Genomic DNA, 21,881 nt, shown 5'->3' on the forward strand with positions numbered 1-21,881 from the left:
TTTGAATGGTACGAAGAATTCATGTACACAGTGGTAATTTTATGGAGCCATTGAATGGTACGAATAGTTTATGTACGAAATAAACGGAGCATAAGACAATTAAAATAACACAGATTTAATATCTGGCAATTCGACGAAATCATGGGCAGAAAATGATATGTAAATGATTAAGCTGAAATTAAATTAAACCAATATCCTCAACAAATCAGTTATTCACCAAAAGCGATTAGTAAAATATCAAAAAAAAATGCATATTTTCATACAACCAACCTATTTTGTGTGTGTGTGTGTGTGTGTGTGTGTGTGTGTGTGTGTGTGTGTGTGTGTGTGTGTGTGTGTGTGTGTGTGTGTGTGTGTGTGTGTGTGTGTGTGTGTGTGTGTGTGTGTGTGTGTGTATTTACTTGTGAAAAAGCCTGATGAAAAAATTCGTTCTCCGTACTTTGTCTAATCTTTGAATTTGGGATATTTTTCAGTCTCCAAAATAAATAAGTAAATGTATCATTCTACATCAAACACTTTTTCAGACCACAAGACAAAATTTGTTGATTTCTTTATACATAGAAAATGTTTTTTAATCTCCTATGCCTACCTATTTCGCTCTCAGAATGTAAAGCTCGAGTGTAAATCACTATTCAGTAGGAAAAAATGTTCATAATATTATACCGTACCTACATTGGGTGGATATTTAATATAAATAATGTAATAGAAGATAAATGACTAATAATAGAATATATTTAAATAAAAAATATTTGTGGTTTATTACGTTAATTAGTGAATGAATATAAATCTTATAGTTTGTGATAGATATAAAACTCAGCAGAGTTGATTGAATTTACTTATTTCAATGAATGGAATCTGGGTAATTTTTTCTGATTATGTAACAATTGAATTCTTGGTATGTATTTTTAATGATTATTTCCCGTTGTAATAAATATAGTTATACTTACTGATATGAGCAAATCGATGATAACAATAATATAATTTTATTATGAATTTCATTTTATTTTATTATGGATTTACGTGTTATTTAAGAATAAACATTTTTTTCTTTCCATATAAATTATTTTAAAATATTTTGATAAAATTATTTATCAGTTACCTCTTTCTTTGTAGGTCAAATGGCTCCGAATCCATATACTGCAGGAAACAGTCGTCCTGCTTATCTTACACCAAATACGCCATCAGAAATGGGAAGAAATCCTTATCCATCTACAAGAAATTCAGAACTAGGCAGTAATCATGGAAATTATCCCCAGCAGGATCAAAGATATCCAACTGATATAAACTCAAATGTTAAGGATTCCCCACATTACAATTCCAATAACAACAATCCGACTTTCCACAATTCATATAATAATCCTCCTAATAACTTCAATCCATATAATGATGGTTCTCCTGATTTCAATTCAGATGACAATCGTTCTCCTGACTTTAATCCAAATAACAATCGTTCTCCTGATTTCAATCCAAATAGAAATCGCTCTCCTGAATTCTATCCAAATAACAATCGTTCTCCTGATTTCAATCCAATTAATAATCGTTCGACTGTCTTTAATCCATATAGCAATCGCTCTCCTGAATTCTATCCAAATAACAATCGTTCTCCTGATTTCAATCCAAATAGCAATCGTTCTCCTGATTTCAATTCAAATCACAATCGTTCTCCAGTCTTCAATCCAAATAACAATCGTTCTCCTGAATTCAATCGAAACAGCAATCGTTCTCCTGATTTCAATCCAAATAACAATCGTTCTCCTGATTTTAATCCAAATAATAATCGTTCTCCTGTCTTCAATCCAAATAGCAATCGCTCTCCTGACTTCAATCCAAGCAACAACCGTTCTCCTGACTTTAATTCAAATGACAATTATAATCCTGGATTTTCTGGAAACAGCAATCAAAATACTTCTTTGAAAAGTTTTGGAGCGCCAAAGAATCGTCAACAAGGTGAAAGAAAATCTCTTAATGATGAATATCCGAAAAATGATTCCCAAGAAGGTATAATTTTATTTTATGCAATGGCAGTAGTGTCAATCCTGTCAATATTAAAATTGCTATTTTATGTAAAAATGCATTTTTAGAAATTCATAAGAATTATAATAAATATTCTTTTTTCTTTTTCGCCTAGGCCAGTCTGATCCTGATCCATATACTACTAATCATCCTTCAGATTTTCTTCCAAATAACGACTATCCGTCTAACAACAGTGCTCCAAAAAATTACAATCCTGCTCACAGCAGCAATCCAAAGGATCGGCCAAAATTTCCATTTTATATTTATTACCAAACTGATCCACTGAAAAGCGGAAGAATCGTCTGCTTATTTAATATTGGCAAGTACTTGAAATCTGGATTTCAACCCACAATGATTCCAGCTCGCCTTTGCACTATCGTCAATTATGAGTTTGCAAAGCTGAATTCCACGACTTACGAAATAAGTCCTGGTAACCCTGACTTAGACTATGGGCAGAACTTTTATAATGTAAGTTATACTTAAATTTATTTTATACCCAAACGTTCTTTTTGTTTTGATTTTCCTTAAATTTTTCAGCTTGTAAAAAAAATTCAGGAAATCGCAAAAAAATATATCGAATTTTTAAAATTTATAAAAGCAATTTTTAAATTTTTCTTAGCATTTAAAATAACCAACAGAAATATCAACTTATTCAGAAAAAACAAACAAATAAATACCTCTTTATTTGCAATAATTAAAATAAACCAATGAAGAAAGTCGTTATCAAGTAAAATAATGGAGTGCAATGCACTTTTTACAGGAGTAAAGAACAGGCGTGATGACATAATAAGGTATAAGTGCGACATGTTGGATTTCATGGCAGTTAGGTTTGCTACACGACTGCAGGAAGATGTGAATTTATTTCATTGTAATGTTGGAATTTAATGTGCCTATTTAGCATCAATAACAATTTTATTTTGTCCACCTCTTTAGCATTATGACTTACAATCCAACCCATTCCTCTATTTAAAAAAAAAAAAAAACATTATATTCCGAGACAACGAAATCTTGAACCAATAAAGCAAAGCCATGATACAAAGCAAATAACCTCAGTATACGCTATAGAACTTTGTGTCTGTAGCACTATATTCTATGTCTCAAATCACTCATATTGACAGAGAAAGAAAATAGTGTACCCTTTTTTTAATTTCTCGTCTACTTAGTATATTGTAAGTATTATCATCGTCAATAATTCTAACTGAAGATTTTGACGAATCTATAAGTTTTAAACCTCCTTAAATTCGAAAAACACATTTTTAGAAAATGTCCGGTTGTCTGTGACAAAAATAATTCAAAAATGCTTTCAACTAGACAGACGAAACTTGTAATATGGTCTTTACATCAAATTTGTAGATTTCTGTCAAAATTATATATCTGCATGCCCAGCTAGCTGTTCGAATTTAAGTTAACACGATAATTACAAAACGAAGAGATAAAATAGATAAGTTGAGATAGAGTTGACTGTCTGTCTGTCTGTACTTTTAGAAACATGCAAACGTGTTAATTCAAAAACTCTTTGACTTAAATCTATCAAATTTGACATGGGATTCTGTGACTACAAGTTCAGTTTTGTGTCAAATTTTTGTTTCAATCGATTGGAGAAAAAGTGTCTAAAATACATATTCGACTTTTGGATACTATAAACGCATGCTATTGATTAATCGCCAAATAACTCGCCAAGGCTGACATGATAGATTCAGTAAAAATGCTAAGTCCGTGTCAAAGGTTAATATTTCGTAACTATTGTACGACAATTCCATACAAGGCGTTCTATGGGATAAATTGATTACTAGAGAGTATGCGAGGAAATTTTGGGGACTCCCGCTAGTTATTTTATATGAAAGAATAACAAAGAAAAAAGAACACTCATATATCTGTGTGGCGCAATGTGATTTGTACCACAAAAAAGGCTTCATTACATAGTCACCTCTTGGCGAAGAAAGAATTATATATTTGTTCTTCGGAAAATCTTTGGTGGTCTTGTATTCGAGTTCACAGAACCAGTGATCATCGTAACAACTGAAACCAGATATTCGTACATAGTATAAATTGCATGCTGTATCTCTCGATAGTCAAATCTAGAATTTTAAGATTTCAATGGTCTATCCAATCCCTGGCCAATCCGTCGTTGATGATAAATCATATTTAAAATATATCTGGCAACTGTGAAAAATAATCCTGAATCAAACAAAGAAATCTATGTTTAGAGTCCATCAAATTTTCTAGAATCAAACGCACTTCCATCGACATAGATTTTGAAGAAATGGTTAGTAGCTTTCTTGTATTATTACCCTTACGTTCAAAGCTGCATAAAATTACAGCATTCGAATACGCCCGAAGGTAGTTTTTGTGTTGCTTCATAGTGAGGAGTTAATGTAAGTAAATAAAAAAAAAGGATAAGATAAAGTCTTTAGAACATATAATCGACAATTCTTGCCTCTTTTGTTTCATTTCGGAATAATAATCGCTAATGTCGCAGTTTTTTTTAATGTACTTTTTTCTGCCCTTATGAAGGGTTTATGAACTAGTTTCTATGGCAAATTTTATTCTGTCTATTTGTGGTCATTCCTATTTGTCCATTTTAAGGATCGAGGACATTCTGAACATTTTCAGAAATATTAAAAGTAGGAAGAAACAACGAAATATTTTAGAAATTCGTATCTTTGAATTAATTAATTTACTGATAAACAGCATCCTTCCCCCTTATGTTTATTTCCATAGCAAAAATGACTTGATTCCATGAGCTTGACCTTAATTTTATAAATGATCAATTATTATTTAATGTAATTTTGAAATGATACAATTGTTGAGATTTAGCACTGTTCATAAATTTTACTTCTGTTGTGCACAAAGACCCACCAGTAGTTTTTTTTTTACCGGACTGACGATCTTCTGGAAATATGTTTTCTTAAAATGCCATAACATTTTAAATCAATTAATTTTAAGTAACAGAAATTTCAAACGTATTTCTCTTTAGGAATTACTGTCATTCATTTTATTTTTTCGTTTTCTATAGCAGTAATAAGAAATGTGTGTTTATATGTGCGCTTTATAAGTCAGACTATTGGATACGGAACTATCAAATTTCATACAAATATACTTTAGAGTTCTAAAATGCCCATCTCAGAGCAATTTTTCAAATTCTTATTACAATTTTATTAAGTTTAAAATTGTCATTTTAGTGCTTTCCATAACTTTCTAATATACAATTGCATAAAAATGAACTGTAAGCCATTTCTTTCCAATATTGCCAATTCTTGTAATTTTCATTGTTTCAGTGAATATCAAAGCATTTGTTTTGTTTCATAAAATATTAAATCACGTGATCTTCCATTATTGAAAGTCAAAAAAGAAAGATTATGTTTATTATTTGGGCAGTTTACGTGATGACAGTTAAGACAGTGAAGTGACGAATGACAATGTACTGTTAGAAGTTATATGACTGACATTGATATTTTTAATTGCACTGCGACGCCACAGGACTTGACTCTAATAAGACGATCCCTTTCTATAATAAGCAAATGAGGTGAAAGATTAATACGGTGATCTAACCTTGCATAAAAGGCTTAGTTGAAATTAACACAAACAATTATAATTGAATAATTATATTCATATGTAATAATATGATATATATTGTTAAAGCATTCGTTAATATTTTTGGATTGATGTTCAATTTTATTTTCTGACAGAAAACTGTAGGCTTAAAGTATTTTAATCCATACTTGAAAGTGATGCTGTCTTTGGGAGGATGGACGGACAGCACAAAAAAATATTCCGATCTGGTTGCTTCGACAAAAAAAGTCAACAATTTCATCACTAAAGCGGTCCAGTTCTTAAAAAACCACGGATTTGACGGTTTAGATATTGCTTGGGAGTACCCAAACTGCTGGCAAGGAGCACTTGGTGTTAGTCCTCAAGATAAACCTAATTTTGCTAAATTTCTAAAAGTAAGTAAAACAAATATGAGGTAAGCATCGAAAGGTTCTAAATAATACATTATAGTGTGATTTTTTCCAAGTTTTTTCTTTTTAATTTTAACATCATTGAAATTACCGTTTTAATCAATTCTATAAAAGTTATCTTTAAAAATTTAGAATACTAATGCATAAGGTTTTTGATACAAAAAATAATATTTAAGCATTATTTATTCTAGTAAAAATCTAACGATATATGCTTATACATAAAATAAAAGTTTTATTATGACATATCATCAATGATTAGGTGAAGGAAAGAAACAATTCAACTTTTTTTAAAATTTGTAATTCTATTCTTTCGCAATGATAGCTGCTAATGAAAAAAATCGTTTGGTAAATAATTTGTTATGCTATGTTATTACTTTTTTTATATTTTTTTATTTATTTAAGTAATACGTTTAGAATTTTTTTGAATAATAAGTCTATTTACAGAGCAATAATATAGGATAATAAATTTTTTACTGGAAAAGCAATTATTATACATTATGGTGAATGGAATCGAATTTGAAAATGAAAATAAAGTTGAATTGTGTTTATCTCTGAACTGATAAATGATGTTATGCCACACAGGTTTTCAATTACTGTAATTAAAAAAAGATGTCTATGAAACCTTTATGAAGTTCCGAAAATTTTATAAAATCTTAATGTGAGAGAATGCTAAATATAACCTTAAAGATGTACGTTACAATCCACAATATCAATAAAGGATGTAAAAATATTCTCAATAGCATGAATAGATATTAAAATCCACAATAGCATGAATAAAGATATAAAAAAATTATATTCAGCTAGCGAATGAAGATTAAAAAAAAGCCTTACTAGACGATTCTTGATAATATTTTCGTTCACAGAAACTTAAAACAAAAGTTACAATTTTATTTATTTTTCCTATACACGTAAATTATTCCTTTTATAAGTTCTGAAATATCTGTATTTTAGAAACTAAAATTGAGATTAAAATTGCATTGGAACTAGCATTCAAGCGAATATATAAATCATGCAGACCATTTAACACATTTGAAAATTCAATTACACTCTTTGGAACTATCGAGATGAAATTCGAAGCTTCAAAATTTCTGCGTTTCCAAAAGACATGCAAATTGCCTCTAAATGTCTTCTAATTTGTATCCTCTAGCTTGTTTTTGATTAATAAATGTTATAAAACAAGCTATCAGAGGTATCAACGTTGAAAAATAATCTACTTAATTTTTAAAAAAATTAAATTAATAAAAGAGAGAAATAATTCTCAAACGAGATTAGAAGCTCATAAACAATTCAGATATATTGTTTAAACATTCTCATAAGATTTTATTACAAAAAATAACCCTCCATTGTTCATTTCTGACTTCCTTTTTTTTTTTTTTTGCTTCTTTATTGTTAGAAAATACGAAAAGCATTTGATGATGAAAATTTGCTTCTATCAATTAGTGTCTCTGCAATTAAAAGAGAAATTAAAGCTGGATACAATGGTACCGAAATTGCTAAGTGAGTCATTTTTTAATATTATTAAAATGTAATACAAGTGAAAATTCAATAAATCTATATACATTTAATTTAATTACCCTTTCATCAAATCAAAAACATACTGCAAAATGGATAAAATGAAAACAAACATGATATAATATGAAGTCAGCATATTAATGTGCAATTGAGTTTCCCATGCAGTTCCAAATTTATCAGTTACGAAAATCAAAATTTCTAATTTCCACAATATTTGATAAATTTTACTGATTATTTTTATTAATGATTTGCAACTGTTTCATTTGAAAAATTTTGAAAAAAATCTTTCAATGCCCTTTACATACTTTTGAGATTTAAAATATTATTATTATAATTTTTTAACATAAATTTTGATAATATTTTTCAACAAGTCAAATCGCGTGATTTTTTAAGTCGTTTTCTATATTTTATAAGATTGATTAACAAATTATAATTCCTTTAATCTTAACTACTTTAAAATAAAGCAATGGATTTAACAAGGGATGAAATATACATATATAAATTTATATTCAGACTTTACAGTTCTTTAATTTCAGAATGTCTGTTTAGAATATGAAATGTAATGTTGTTCAAGCAATATTTGAAAAGATGATTATTCTAATTTAACATTTAGCATAAAATATTTTGAGCATTATCAATTAAAGTGAAAGAAAAAAATTAGAATTCATAAAAAAAAATAGATGAATCATAAAATTTTCTTTAAATTTATGTGACTTTGCCATCACAAGAACTTAAAATAAAAAACAAAGAATTCTATTACTTGAAATGTTTTTAAAGATTTTTATAGATTAAAAAATTAATTTAAGCGATACCTTTCTACTTTAAGGAAAATTTTAATTTAGGTGGATTTGAATAGGAGCAAAATAAACCAATGTATGTTCAGGCCAGGGGAAAGTTCGTTATTTAGTTAACAGATATATTTGGTGAATATTTAGCAAACTCAATAGTAGAAAATCGGGACAAGAAGAATTCTGCAATAAATAGAGCGGTAACGCATGTTTGGTCAACTGTGTTGAGAATTGAGTCTGAATGTTGTACAAACTTTGCCAGTTCCTTTCTAATGCTTTAACTCTCCCCCACCCTCCATCCCCCCCAAAAAACCCCGAAACGATAAAACTTAAAATGCGCATAAAACTTACAAATGTCTTCTCTTGCTCATTTTTCTGGACTTAAATGATTAGTAAAATTAAAATTCGATCATGTAACTTAGTGTTTACAAAGGCAACATTAAATCAATATAATTCTCTTAAAGATTCTAATTTTATACAGCCTTGACAGTAAATCAAACTTTTCATAACGTAGTTAATAACGTTGCGATTTTAATATATATCAGGGTTCTTTCTAAACGGACCTCGCTATTTTTAACCGAAGTAAAATCTCGATGACAAAGAATCTAAGGGATCTCATACTCTCAAATTTCTAACTTCTTCTGCAAAAGCGAGAATATCGTTAACATGTATGTTTAGTTTTATTTTTTTTTCCATAACTTTGTTTAATAATAATCTTCTTTAGAGCAGTTCATTATGTCAATGTGATGACGTACGACATGCATGGCCCCTGGGAAAAGATGACAGGTCATCATACGCAATTTGACAAGAAAGCTAATGACAGCGATCCGACTTTAAATTCGGTAAGAGAAAATATTTTCAAATATTTTCAAAATTCAAAATATTTCCAATTATATTCCAAAAATATTTTATTATATTTAAAAATATTTATTCCCAAATATATTCCAAAAATATTTTATTATATTTAAAAATATTTATTTCCAAAAATATTTTGAAAACATCATATAAATTTTGTTCTTTAAAAATAGTTCTGCCAAAGGATAGAATAAAAAAAATAATTAGAAAAAAAGCATTTGAAAGAAATCTTTAAAATCAGCATCAAATTTGGAATTGGCTGGAATTTTCAAAAAAACATTATCCATAATTATGACTGTTAAAGTTTCACTTTAAAATTCTTACAAAAAAATCTCCTGCATCAAAAATTACCTACTTTAAAACTGCATGAAACATATGAAAATACTAGAAAGATGGAAGTGAAATCCCAACACCAAATATAATTTAGTTTACAGAAATAAAATTTAGACAACACATTTGTCTAGATAACAAATTTAGTGAATAAAAGTATCAAGTCAAAAATCAAAGGATATGTGGGAAGTGCCAGTTCAAATGTTGCATTAATAATCGCTGTAGACATCACGATTTTGAAGCCGAGCATGAAAACGCTCATTCATTGCGTTGTACAAATACCGTATGATATTTTGTTGGATGGAATTCCATATATGTTATACTTGGTATGTCAAATCAGCAGTAGTCTATTTTGATTATGAATGATTCTGGATCGGTCTTCCAATAATATGCCACAAATGCTCGATGGGAGAAAGATGGGAACATGTGAACACATTGTAAAGAATGTTGAGTGAAAGAATGCGTATGGGGATAAGTGTTCTCCTATTGGGAAACCCCTCTGGATAGAATAAAAATGGTTGCACAAACGGATAGCCAGACTAAATTCAAAAGTAGCTGTCAAGGTGCGCGGATTAATGACAAGAGTGCTTCTGATATAAAAAATTACTACCCAGGTCATAACTCTTGGTTTCGGTCCAGTGTGTCTATACTATAGAAAGCTTGCAATCTATGCGCACGCCTGACCTCCTTTTAATCAACATACGACCATCATTAGCCCCAAGAATGAAGTGACTTTCATCTGTGAACATAACAGATCTCCACTTTTATCTCCATAAAGCTGTATATTAATGCTGTTCAAGTTGTAGATAGTAGTGATTCGAGTTTAGAGGCATGAACATTACATGACGTTAGATTCTGTAGTGTTCCCAAAAAACAGATTTGTTATTATTTAATATGTCGTTCCAAGACCGATAAAAACTTGACTTTCTACTGCAGATACTGTATAGTGCTTCAACACCATGTGGCAAACATAAAGATCTTCTCTCTAATTAGAGATCCCTGTGCAATCAGAGCATTATATATCTTCCCATGATTATTGCATTCAAGAATTATGCATATAGGATGATACACCACTACCAAGTAATTTTTTCAATATTGCGAAAAGAAAATCCTTCTTTTCTTACCAGTATTACATGTTTTAGACGATCTCAGTAAGCTGTTGATATTGGTTTCTTTGTCTGTTTACAGACACTTTTCGCGAAATCTAGCTCACAGCCACCAATAGCGAAAGTAAATATCGTTCTTTAAGTTTACTAAGTTTATTAGTAGGAGTCAACCTGATTTGAATATTTATAGTGGGGCTACTAAAGCCACTCTTGTTCATCTAATACGAAATATGAATCGACACCATTTATTAAATTTTCAAATAAACATTTTCCAAATGTTGTGTATCTTGCTCAATTTCTTCTTGGTCTTCGAATTTTACTTTTCACCAATCTCTACTACTAATAAAGATGAATGGTGTCAGCGTGTGTGTGCTGGCACTCTACAGAAGGTGATGGAATGTACATCTCGGAGTGATTTTTTTTTTTTCATTTTCATTAGAGTTTTAATTAATTAAACGAAGTTTTAACATTTTTTCTTTTCAATTTAAACAAATTTTTAGAACAAAAATAATTTTTACATCATTTCAAAAATTTTAAAAATAATTTTTTCAATCATACCAAAATTTTTTGTCATGCCTGGTGGTTAGGTTTCGGAGGTACCGGAAAATGGTAAGGTTCTGTACCGGAGAGTTTCAAGTTCGAGACCCGATCCCACCAAAGAACCGTCGTGTAAGCGGACTTGCATATTAAATCCGTCGAGGTCAAACGCCCTCCCGCTTGTACGGTGTGAAAGTTTGGAGAAGGGAGGCCAGATCAGATGTCGTCCACTTCATCTGATCGAGGTTCAAAATTACAAGGCCCATCCCAAAATAGCACTAGTGTTGCTTTAAAATCGGGACGTTAATAAAACTAAACTAAATCTGCGCTACTGATATTTCAATATGACTTTTTTCCCCGTTGTTGATGATTAAGATATGAAAATTCGTCTTATTTGCTCATTTTGAGTAAATTTCAATATAAGCTACACTTTTAATAATTTTTTAAATTTTGCTTGACTTAAAATTAAACAAATTTTTTTTTAAATGTACCCATTTTTAAATACTACTACTCTTTTTTCAGGATTTTGATAGGTAAAAAAAAAAAAATTGAGGAAATGTTTTACATAAGTAACAGAACGGCATAGGGCTTTTAAAATAGTATGATTTATATATCTATAAAAAATTAGGAAAATAGTAAAAAATTTTAAAAAAATTTGCTAAGACTAAATTATGCAAAATTTTAAATCGAAAGATATAAAATCGGCAGTGAAGCAGAAATAGAATATTTACGTTTGGGAATCTGCGCATATTTTACTCGATGTCTTTTAAAAAACAAATGATTTTATTGCATCGCTCTTTCTTAAGTATCAGTTTCACAAATATTGGAGCTTCATCTGAATTACGGAATAAATTTCTAATGTAATTTCACAAAAAATTTGGTACTTGAAATAATATAAATAATCTGCTATTTTCCATACTCCTATCTGATAGTTCCCTCGTTTTCTAGAAAGCAGCAATGGAGTATTGGGCTAGCATAGGAGTGCCTAAAATAAAGCTGAACATGGGAATAGCCACCTACGCTACAACTTTCACTCTAAAGAATCCGATGAATCACAAATTCGGAGCACCAGCTACAGGACCCGGAAAAGCAGGGGCCTTGAGTCACAGTGGAGGGACTCTGTACTACAGAGAGGTACATTTAAACGTGATATTCTATTTAGACTGGCCTATTTCTAATAAACTAAGTTCAGTGTTACGCAAAAATCGTTAAATCTAAATTTTATAGCAAAACATTGAAATTATCACTCAGTTGCATCTTGTGTACTATATGCTTACTAAGAAAACGGTTTTAGAAATTTTATGGTTTAATTAATTAAAGTTAATAGGTCTTTTAACGCTTTATCTCAATAATATCGAAATATATTATCATAAAAATTCACTTTTGCATCACTTTAAAATCAAAAAAGAACATTAGCTTTTCAACGATATCAATTTTATTTCGAGGTAATTTTTTCTTCAATTTTAATAGATTCTTCAAAGTTAATATTAAATACAGTTTGTAGCATTGTTTCCTATTGCTGCAATGATATTTAAAATGATTTGATTATTTCATCAAATTTTTCTGCCACTTATTTTTAACTAAGGTAATGTTTATGATTTTAAAAAATATATATGTTCCTTGGTCATCAATTTCAAAGCAGAATTTTCAGTCTCATTTTTATTAACATGATAATATTTAGAAGTCGGTTGCAGCTAGTTGCATGATGTGATAATTATTACGCATGAAAAGCAGCAGCTGAGGTCCAACAAAAACTAATAGAGGTAACAAGCTTAAAACGTTATCATGCAACAAGGTTTCGAGGTTTTCCCTTTCTCATATATTAAGTATAGAGATAGTATTGTGATCGTTAAGAACTTTGAGTTCGAAGGCTTAACGAATCTCCACGTTTCAGATATCTGTAGGCTCTGTAGGAACAAACCCGTTTTCGATCCTACAGAGACAAAATTTCTCCACCCGTTCACTTATGTTAATACATTTTTTTAAGGAACTCTTTTCTCTATACCTTATTCCATCATCTGTATATGAAATTCGATTTAATTCTGATTTTTTTTCCGAATAGGCCTCCAAATAGAAAGTAACAGGAATAATCCACTCTGTATATAAATTTGAAATTTCCGAAGATAATTTTTAACATACATCTGCTCTGAAAAAAGAATAATATGTGTTTAGTTGAACTTTATTTTACTTTTTTAAGTTTGTTGCTTATTAACTTTTTTTCTAATGCTTCACAGAAATCTTCATCTAGATACTACTATTAATCAAACAGGTTGTTCTAAATTTCAAGGTTTTATTTTTTACAAAAATAAATGGTACAGAATTATGATTATTATATGAATGCAAAGTTAAAAAGACTATATTTCTTTTTAGAAACGTCCGACATGTCTTCCTTTTATTACACTAATGATAATTTTATATAAATTATACAAAATCCGTGCATAGATTGTGCGATCAAAAGTTCAATAAGCTCATAACGGATAAAGTTGATTTATTCTGCACAGAAGCACGAATATACACTATTAAACATTGCTGAAGCATACATAAGAGCAGAATTTGATGTAAATAGCAGCATACAAGCAGAAAACATTGACAATAAACAACTGTAGTAGTACAAAGTACTTAGAAAAATCTCACAGAAGAGAGACTTCATCCAACTATTCGCATCTATCGATCGTCTGTTATTTTTATCTCTCTGTTCAATACCGAATGACTCAATACTCTGTCTTCTGGTGTTTTGCTGCTTTCGTGACAAGACAATAAAGTTCCTTAAAACCTATTGTGACCCAATTCCTAATCTATATAGCTCCAAAGTTTCAGCAGTTTCGGGCACTTTTATTTTTGTTGCCAAATTGTCGCCAATGCATGAGTCATTGATTCGACATTCATTCAGCATTTATCTGCAGAATTATCTGTTAAATTATCTTCTTTACTAGAAGACTTTCTGTTACTTTTAGACTGAGCTAGGTAATAACATCCCAATGTATATCAAATATTAGGCCGAGGAATCTGCAGTTCTACCCTAACGGAAATGTTGATTTTTAGGGCTGTTTAGAATATTCTCTTTCACTCTTTCAGTGTTATTTGTGGATACTTTTGAATATTTCCCAATATTTCTTTAACAAAATCATCAATATTGTCTAACTATTGATGTCAACAACGTATACTCTGAGCCATCCACGGACTAATTTAACACTTTCGAAAATTTAATCTGAATGATGATTATTGATTCTCAAAATGCTAACCAGCTAATCCATCAAACGTCACTTTTATTTCTTTAGCGAAAATGCTTTATAAATAGAACATGAGAACTATACTCTGTTTCACCCTAACTTGGCAGTAGTGTATATTCTAGGCTAGCCGAATCGCAGTCGTTGTCAGGGGAACTGGGTTACTTTAAAGTACAAAGTTACTAGGAATGCAGATCGCTGGCGGAACTTTATCTCGCAAATTTTTCGCCAAATAGTAAATATTTATTAACTTTATTATATTATCATTTTAAATCAGAGAATTAATTTTTTCCTTATTTTCATTATTTTGTTCAATATTATTAATACATTATTTTAATAAATCATTAAAGTTATTTCATTTCGTTTCATCGTTTCTCAAAAGAAAACCCTAAATCTTTCAATATTCTGTAAAGCGTAGTTCGGTTAATGTTTTTAGAAAATATATCTGTATCATCGTTCACATCTTTTAAAACTTTATCTAATGTTGGGATCTCATTTCTACGAATAAATGCATGGATTTTTCGTCAGATACAGGATAATGTAAAATCATCATATTTTAATGTAAAATCATCATTTTTACATCATCATATTTACTTTTTCATAAAATGAACTGAATGTTTACCTACTGAGCCTGGTCGCTTCTTTCCAGGGGTACTTAAAGGACTGGGTGCCTTTATTTCTGTTTTCATGTTGCACTTTTTGTTGATTTCACTCGTCTTGAAGGTGTGCACAGCGTATTCGGTGATAACACTTTTTCTTTTTCTGACATTTTAGAAGTGAATAGAAAAGACGAATCGAATAAATATTCAACAATCAAAACTAATAACTACTAATGTGATTAATAGTATCAAAAATATCAGCTGGTAAAAAAGCGAGAATAAAAAAGTACGAAAGGTGATAATGGTTAGGAACTAAATGAAGCTGAGTTGGCGGGGCCGTAAAAGAAAAGGGCGCCAATTATTTGACCTTGAAGACCGGTTCTAGCCAAAGTGGAATTCATTATGTCAAACGTTTCGTTTTATTCGTTCGCTTTATTTACAAAATACTTAACAGATAAACACTTCTAACTTGAGAATAATTTTAAATACATAGTGATAAAAAAAGGATTTTTGTAATTTATGATATTATTTGATAAATTTCTGAGCATTTTAACTATTTTAAAGTCGGAATTGATGGGGAACTCTTTCCCAACGCGGAGCATCACGTTTTCTGCCTTTTACAATACTGCCAAGTTAGGGTGAAACAGAGTATACCAATTGTTCCTAACCTAAAACTTCCCTTTTTGCCTTTTCTTCTGGATTCATATATTACTTAATCTGTGTCGTTTATTTTTTTAAATATATAATTTTGGATTCTTGCTTATTTTTATGACCTCTACGACAAATCGCTAAAAAAAAACAATCGCAAACAGAAGTAACTGATGTAATCTGATCCAAGGAAATCCGGGAATGTACCATCTTGACAAAAGTTTGACATCTCTTGTATAATGAAGTTGGCGATCATTGCGTAATCTAAAATTCACCAAGTAAGCCAATTATTTTGCCATTTTTAGCGTAAACTAAAAATCACCATGATAATCTAGAGGCTGTAATAATAAACAAGTACCGAATTTTGAAACTGAATGGTTAGTTCTGAATAAAGAAACTGAATTATTAGAATCCGAATGTTTAGACTGTGAACTTCCATTTCAGATATGCCAATACATAAATGCCGGTAATTGGACAGAGGAACAGGACAAAGACGTGGGCTACTATGCCTACTCTGGTGATCAGTGGGCTGGATACGATCATCCCCTCATGGTGGTCAGAAAAGTGAAGTGGATAGCCGAGAGCGGTTATGGCGGTTTACTCATCAAAGATGTAGGCGGTGATGATTACGAAACGAAGTGTTTTGCCAAAAAGTTCCCTCTTATCTGGATAGCGGGTATGGAATTCACACGCAAATTGAAAGGAAAGAAGTAAATTTTCCTTTAAAGAATTTGGTTTGTTTTCTGTGGAGCAAAAAAAAATATTTTTTCCAATTTATTTTTATTCAGCATGCTATCGGACAATAAATACTTTGATGGACTCCAAAAAGTAAACAGTTTATTTGCTAAACGTATTGATTACAGATGGCATCTAATTTGTGTAATGATCCATCGAATGAAAATTTTCAAAAACAAAATGAAAAGAAGAAACTAAATGAAAATATCGAATGGACAATTTAGCTGTTATTTTAAAGTGCGAAATAATTTTTAAAAAATGGAGTCTATTTAGAATACATGATTATATGGATTATGCCTTTGAATCTTATAGCCTTCATGTCATTTTGTATCAAAATGATTAATTAAATTATACTTGTTTGGTTCTTAAAACTACGAAAATAAACTATAATTTTTACTATTTGTTTTTGTGGAGAACTTCTCCATACTTATTTTCCCATAATTTCATTTAAATAATTGGAAAGGGAATTTTCTTTAAAATTAGTCATTAAAAATTATAATATTTAAAATGTATTTTGTGACTTCAATGCTACTTTATATATTTGTGTCTTACAACAAAAACTAGAGAATTTTGTCTGAATAAGAAAGAGTATAAAAATTTACTCAAAATTTCAGCATTTGAAACAAAATTTAATAAAGTTTTTATTGCTGCAACAGAAAAATTAGGTGTTTTTTTTCCTTATCCATCAGTCATTTATTAATTGTTTCTTAAGTTTATTACTGTTTTTGAAACAGTTAAAAAATTTCTAATTATGAACTCCACCTATTATTTATTTATTTTTATTTTCTTATAGATTATATTTTTAGTTATCTGGTGCTTTTTTTATTAAAAATGATTGAAATACGTATTGATAGATTATCTCTTAGATAAATAAATTTCAATCCTCCTGTTCATTTGTATGTTCGATAATGAGTTATTAGGAAATTTGCTATCTATAGAAATGTAATTTAATACCTAAAGAATTGGATTTTGTCAGTTGTTTTACCATTCTGGCTTAAGTTTTTGTCATAATAGTAAACAATGTTTTAACTACAGATTTCAACTAATCTGTGCTTTTTTGTAATTCATTACTATTATTGAATAATAACCAATTCAATATTTAATTTATTTTTTCCGAGGAGAAAATGTTTGTATTTGTAAAAGGATATTTATGTGTAAATAAAGGAATTTTATTTAAAAAAAGTGTTTTACTTTTTTTATAATTCCACATTAATAAGTGTTAATTGAAATGATATTATATGAGAAAATAAATAGTCGTATAATGATGACAATCACAAAATTATTGTTATTTAAGAGTAGATAATATTATTGCTTTTAAGGATTATTTTTCTCAAAACGGTAACGTATTTAAATTCAATTTCCTTGAAAATAAATTTAGAAAAAACTTTAAACCATATAAAGCAATAATTTCAAAGATATCAAAAATTTAATTTGGTGCCTACAAAACTTTTGGAAAAAATTTCCAATTTTTTTTTTTAAAGCTAATTTTTGTGAGGGGCACTGATTAGTAAGAAACTGCCTCTATTTAAATTATAAAGCTGTCATAATCAACGTAGAAAGAAAATACTCATTTGACGATTTTTATTTAAATAAACAGTTCTAAATAGGAATAATATCTCATATTTGTTATGGAATTAATTTTCAACCTGATAGCTTTAAAATTCTATTTAACATAAGGTTGAATATTTCGGTCGCATAAATAAACCCAATTTAATGTATTGAATACAAAAATAACTGAAGTGTGACAAAATTCATTAATCATCATAATAAAAATTCAAGTCAGTATTCACATAGAAACTACCATTAGGAAATACGAAGTCATGTGGTTCATATCCGAGAGTTCACCTAATGCACGTAGTCAAACATGGGTGACAAGAATAGTATGTGAAAGCATCTAGACTATTTAAAGTGGAACATTTCGAAAGAAACTGATGGTTATTGCTTCACCATACACTATGTGTTAATAATACATGTAATGCTGCAGGTGTGAGTCTGACATTCTATTTATGCAAAATGGAAGGTGGAGATTAAATAGAAAGTCAAACATCAGTGTCTGTGAAGTCGTGTGGGATTTACACTTTTGAAAAATTACTTCTGACGTAAAAAATAAATTCAAGTCATTTAACCGTATGGACGAAATTGAAGTGCTTAAACAGTTATAAAAATGTAAATTTAAAAATAATGGATATTTCATCAATTTTACATTAAAGTTAATCACATAATTTTCAATTTGATTCGATTCGTTAGAATAACATCATATCTTCAAGTTACAAGAATACCATAAATGATTCATTAAGTTCAGCGCAGTTTTGAAGCAAACAAGAAAACTATTTTAGGTCAGATGACGAGAACGACGCCTGAATCGTCAAGCCCCCTTTTCCAAACTCCCATGCCAATTGGTGAGAGACATTTAATGTGCATCAAGAGCTTTAATGACATTTTGTGTCTAACCGAAGCTGAAACCTTCTTGCCATACCACTGCAACCACTAGTGAGAGAAGGAAAGAATATTTTTAATTCGTGACTTTATTCGTATCAGATGTCTTGCGGGCTGTCTTCCCCTTTCCCAATTTACACACTGACCTGAGGACATTTTATCAAAGGCAATCGACTGAGCTTGCTGATAACTTACATGCGCAACAGATATTTGTAAATTGGAATTTCCAAAATGAGATTTTATTAAACTGGGACCACAGTAAATATTTTCTTGTCATTTAACTAGAAAAATTAGAAAATGGATATCAACTTTCTTTTCTGTTTAGAAGAAAATAGAAATCTTTTCTTTACAAAAAGAGACAACAGTAATGTGATGATACTTGCATATAGTAATGCGATGTATATTTATCTACACACCTGAATAAAATCAGTGAGGATGATAGCCCCCAAATTTTTTTTTCGCATATTCGCTAATAAAGATGTTGTCCCCCTCACCCCACATAAAATTTTGGAATTTGGAGAAGACTTCTAATGTTTTGCGTAGCATCAACCAACTACAGTTACGAAAAATATACCTTTGGCGTGAATATACGTTTTTACTGATTTTTTTTGTGATCTTTGATGATTTCTATGGCGAATATACAATTAATAAAACCCGAAAAAGGAATTTGGGTTTTAGACACATTTTTTTCCAAACGACTGAATCCAAAAATGTGGCACCGAACTATTATTGTAGCCACAAAATCATATATAAAATTTAATATATTTAAATAATTTAGTTTTTTAAATTAAATTTTAATAAATATTGACACTTTACATTTTAAATTTGTATACCATAATTCATCCATCTATATTTTTCTTCATTTTGTTATTATTATGTTAAATTAAATTTGGGCAGTCGGACAGACAGATTTCCTCTCAATGGATTTCACTCAAAATTTCACAGGAACCTTAAAATTTGTTGTAAAGATCATATACTAAATTTCATTCATATGGTTCAAAGGATTTTTGAATTGTCTTTGTTCCAGGCACACATACATTATGTTAAAGTTATATATTTCGAACTCTGGGAGTTCTAAAACTTGATGATTTCTTCAAAATATTGAGTTCACATTTTTTTTTTTTTTTTTTTTGACAATCGCATACTTCGCATACGAGAAAATAAAAAGGCATCATTTTTATATGAAAAGCTGTATTATATTTCTTCAGCCAGAGTTTATGAGAAATACTCAAACATACAGCTAAAAGCACTATATTAATCTATAACATTAATTTTTACAGCTTATCAAATCAGTATGATGCGATTGTATTTTAGGGAGTTACAGTGAAAAAATACAAATATCTCGTTTAGTTTCTAATTAATTGAAATTTCAAAAAAAAAAAAAAAAAAAAACGCTCCTAACTGCACATTTCTACTCTCCGAAGTACATTAAGGTATCTCTAATTTGAATGTTCTATTCTTTTAATACGCCAAACACACTATTATCTGTAGAGAAATTTTATTAATATTTATTTTGAATGTTTAAAAATATACAACATTATTTTATGTTTAAATTAGTTTTCCAAAACTTACATCATTATTTAGTCCAAAATGCTCATTTCATTTAATTAGATCAATTGAAATCAAAAACTCCTTTTCAATAACTTAAGTTCCCTTCAATCAGTTCCATTTAAAAGCGTGTATAAGTAAGCGGTAAAATGACAATTCGAGAAAACCGAACCACTATATAAAGCAGGCGCAGATGTCATTGTTTCAACATCGTCGTGTTCGTGTTTAAAGAATTTTGTCTCTAAATTCTGAGATAATTACTTCAGAGGATTAACCCAAAAACACTACCGTGCCGAGAATCCATTTGAGTTATTATTAATAGAATTGTAAAAGGAAACGAAAAAAATATCTCTTCCAAAATGTCGAAAAATATTTGTTTTCACTGTAAAAGTAATTGCTTTGTTAGGCATAATATATATTTTTTTCATTAATAAAATGGATTACATTATTTTAATTATTAGATTGTTAGAAAAAAATTGCGGAAATTACATCTATAAATCGTTTTACCAAAGGCTCAAACAATGTTTTTTTTTTCCCTTTTATAAGTCCTAATCGCGGTTTGTTTTCCAATATTCAACCAAGAAATCACTTTATTATGAAATTACACCAAAATATATGTAAATCAAAATTCAAAATTGTTGCCAAATATTAATTTGAAATCGGCATTAATAAATTTTAATGAAATTTCAATGCAGTTTTTTTGTGTTGTGTGAGCAACCAGCAGTAACGATCGCTGGGAACTGAATACTCTTCAACGCAATATGGATCATGTTGTCTGCGTATTAATACGTTATAATATAATACACTATCCAAAACAAATCCGAACATTTTTTTAAAATTTTTATTATATATATTATTTTTTTCACCAATGATAAAGTATAAAAATTCCATAATTTGACAATTACAATAAATGTATTTGAATATAAAATGCTCATTTGGAAAGGATTTAGGAAATAAGTTTTTATTTGAAACGCTAGCGAAATATCATGGGTGTTCTTTAATGAATATAGAGAATATTATTATGCAGAAGCTATTTAAAAATCACTTTACAAATTAGTTTTTCAGTTATACCAATTTCATTTCAGTACAATTTTTTTACTATTTTTTAAAATTATTAATTTGTTTTTATTTATATTTTTACAACAACAGTTTTCAATTTTTTAATTATAGGATTTATACTCATGAGAATTGCAATGACAATAAATGTATTTTTACATGTTATCATTATACATGTTATCGCAGCAATATAATTATGAATAACTATTAAAAAGGAAATTTAAAATGGCAAAACACGCCTAACACACGATGTTTAAAACTAGTGATACAAATTTTCTTTATTATTTTTTTATTGGAAGAGAAGACACTGACACTATTATCACATTTGACCGAGAAAATGTCGGTGTCACAACTGTCAAACAACGTCGGCACGTTTCGAATGTCTGTTTAACAATTTTTATCTTCCATGGACTTGATAATGTACTTCGAATCTTTCCGATTAACTAAAAGAATAGAGAAACTGATAAAGAGTTCATTATTTATCATTTATATTTTGATATCTCTGTTTCAAAATTTTTATTCAGTATTT

At 29.4% G+C, this 21,881-nt stretch overlaps 1 protein-coding gene across 1 annotated transcript in view; it reads left to right on the forward strand.

Moving 5' to 3' along the window:
- LOC129984166 (probable chitinase 10) overlaps nt 1-16,741 on the forward strand; it is a 42,287-nt gene extending 25,546 nt beyond the window's left edge. Inside the window, exons 2-8 of the mRNA XM_056093969.1 lie at nt 1,114-1,998; nt 2,129-2,481; nt 5,703-5,960; nt 7,369-7,472; nt 9,000-9,117; nt 12,052-12,237; nt 16,022-16,741. Of these exons, the coding sequence (XP_055949944.1) occupies nt 1,114-1,998; nt 2,129-2,481; nt 5,703-5,960; nt 7,369-7,472; nt 9,000-9,117; nt 12,052-12,237; nt 16,022-16,291 (2,174 nt within the window). The 3' untranslated portion in view covers nt 16,292-16,741. The remainder of the gene's footprint in view (nt 1-1,113; nt 1,999-2,128; nt 2,482-5,702; nt 5,961-7,368; nt 7,473-8,999; nt 9,118-12,051; nt 12,238-16,021) is intronic.
- The last annotated feature ends 5,140 nt before the right edge of the window (nt 16,742-21,881 follow it).

This window comes from Argiope bruennichi, chromosome 9 (genome assembly GCF_947563725.1).
Source record: "Argiope bruennichi chromosome 9, qqArgBrue1.1, whole genome shotgun sequence".
In the NCBI taxonomy this organism is placed as follows: domain Eukaryota; kingdom Metazoa; phylum Arthropoda; class Arachnida; order Araneae; family Araneidae; genus Argiope; species Argiope bruennichi.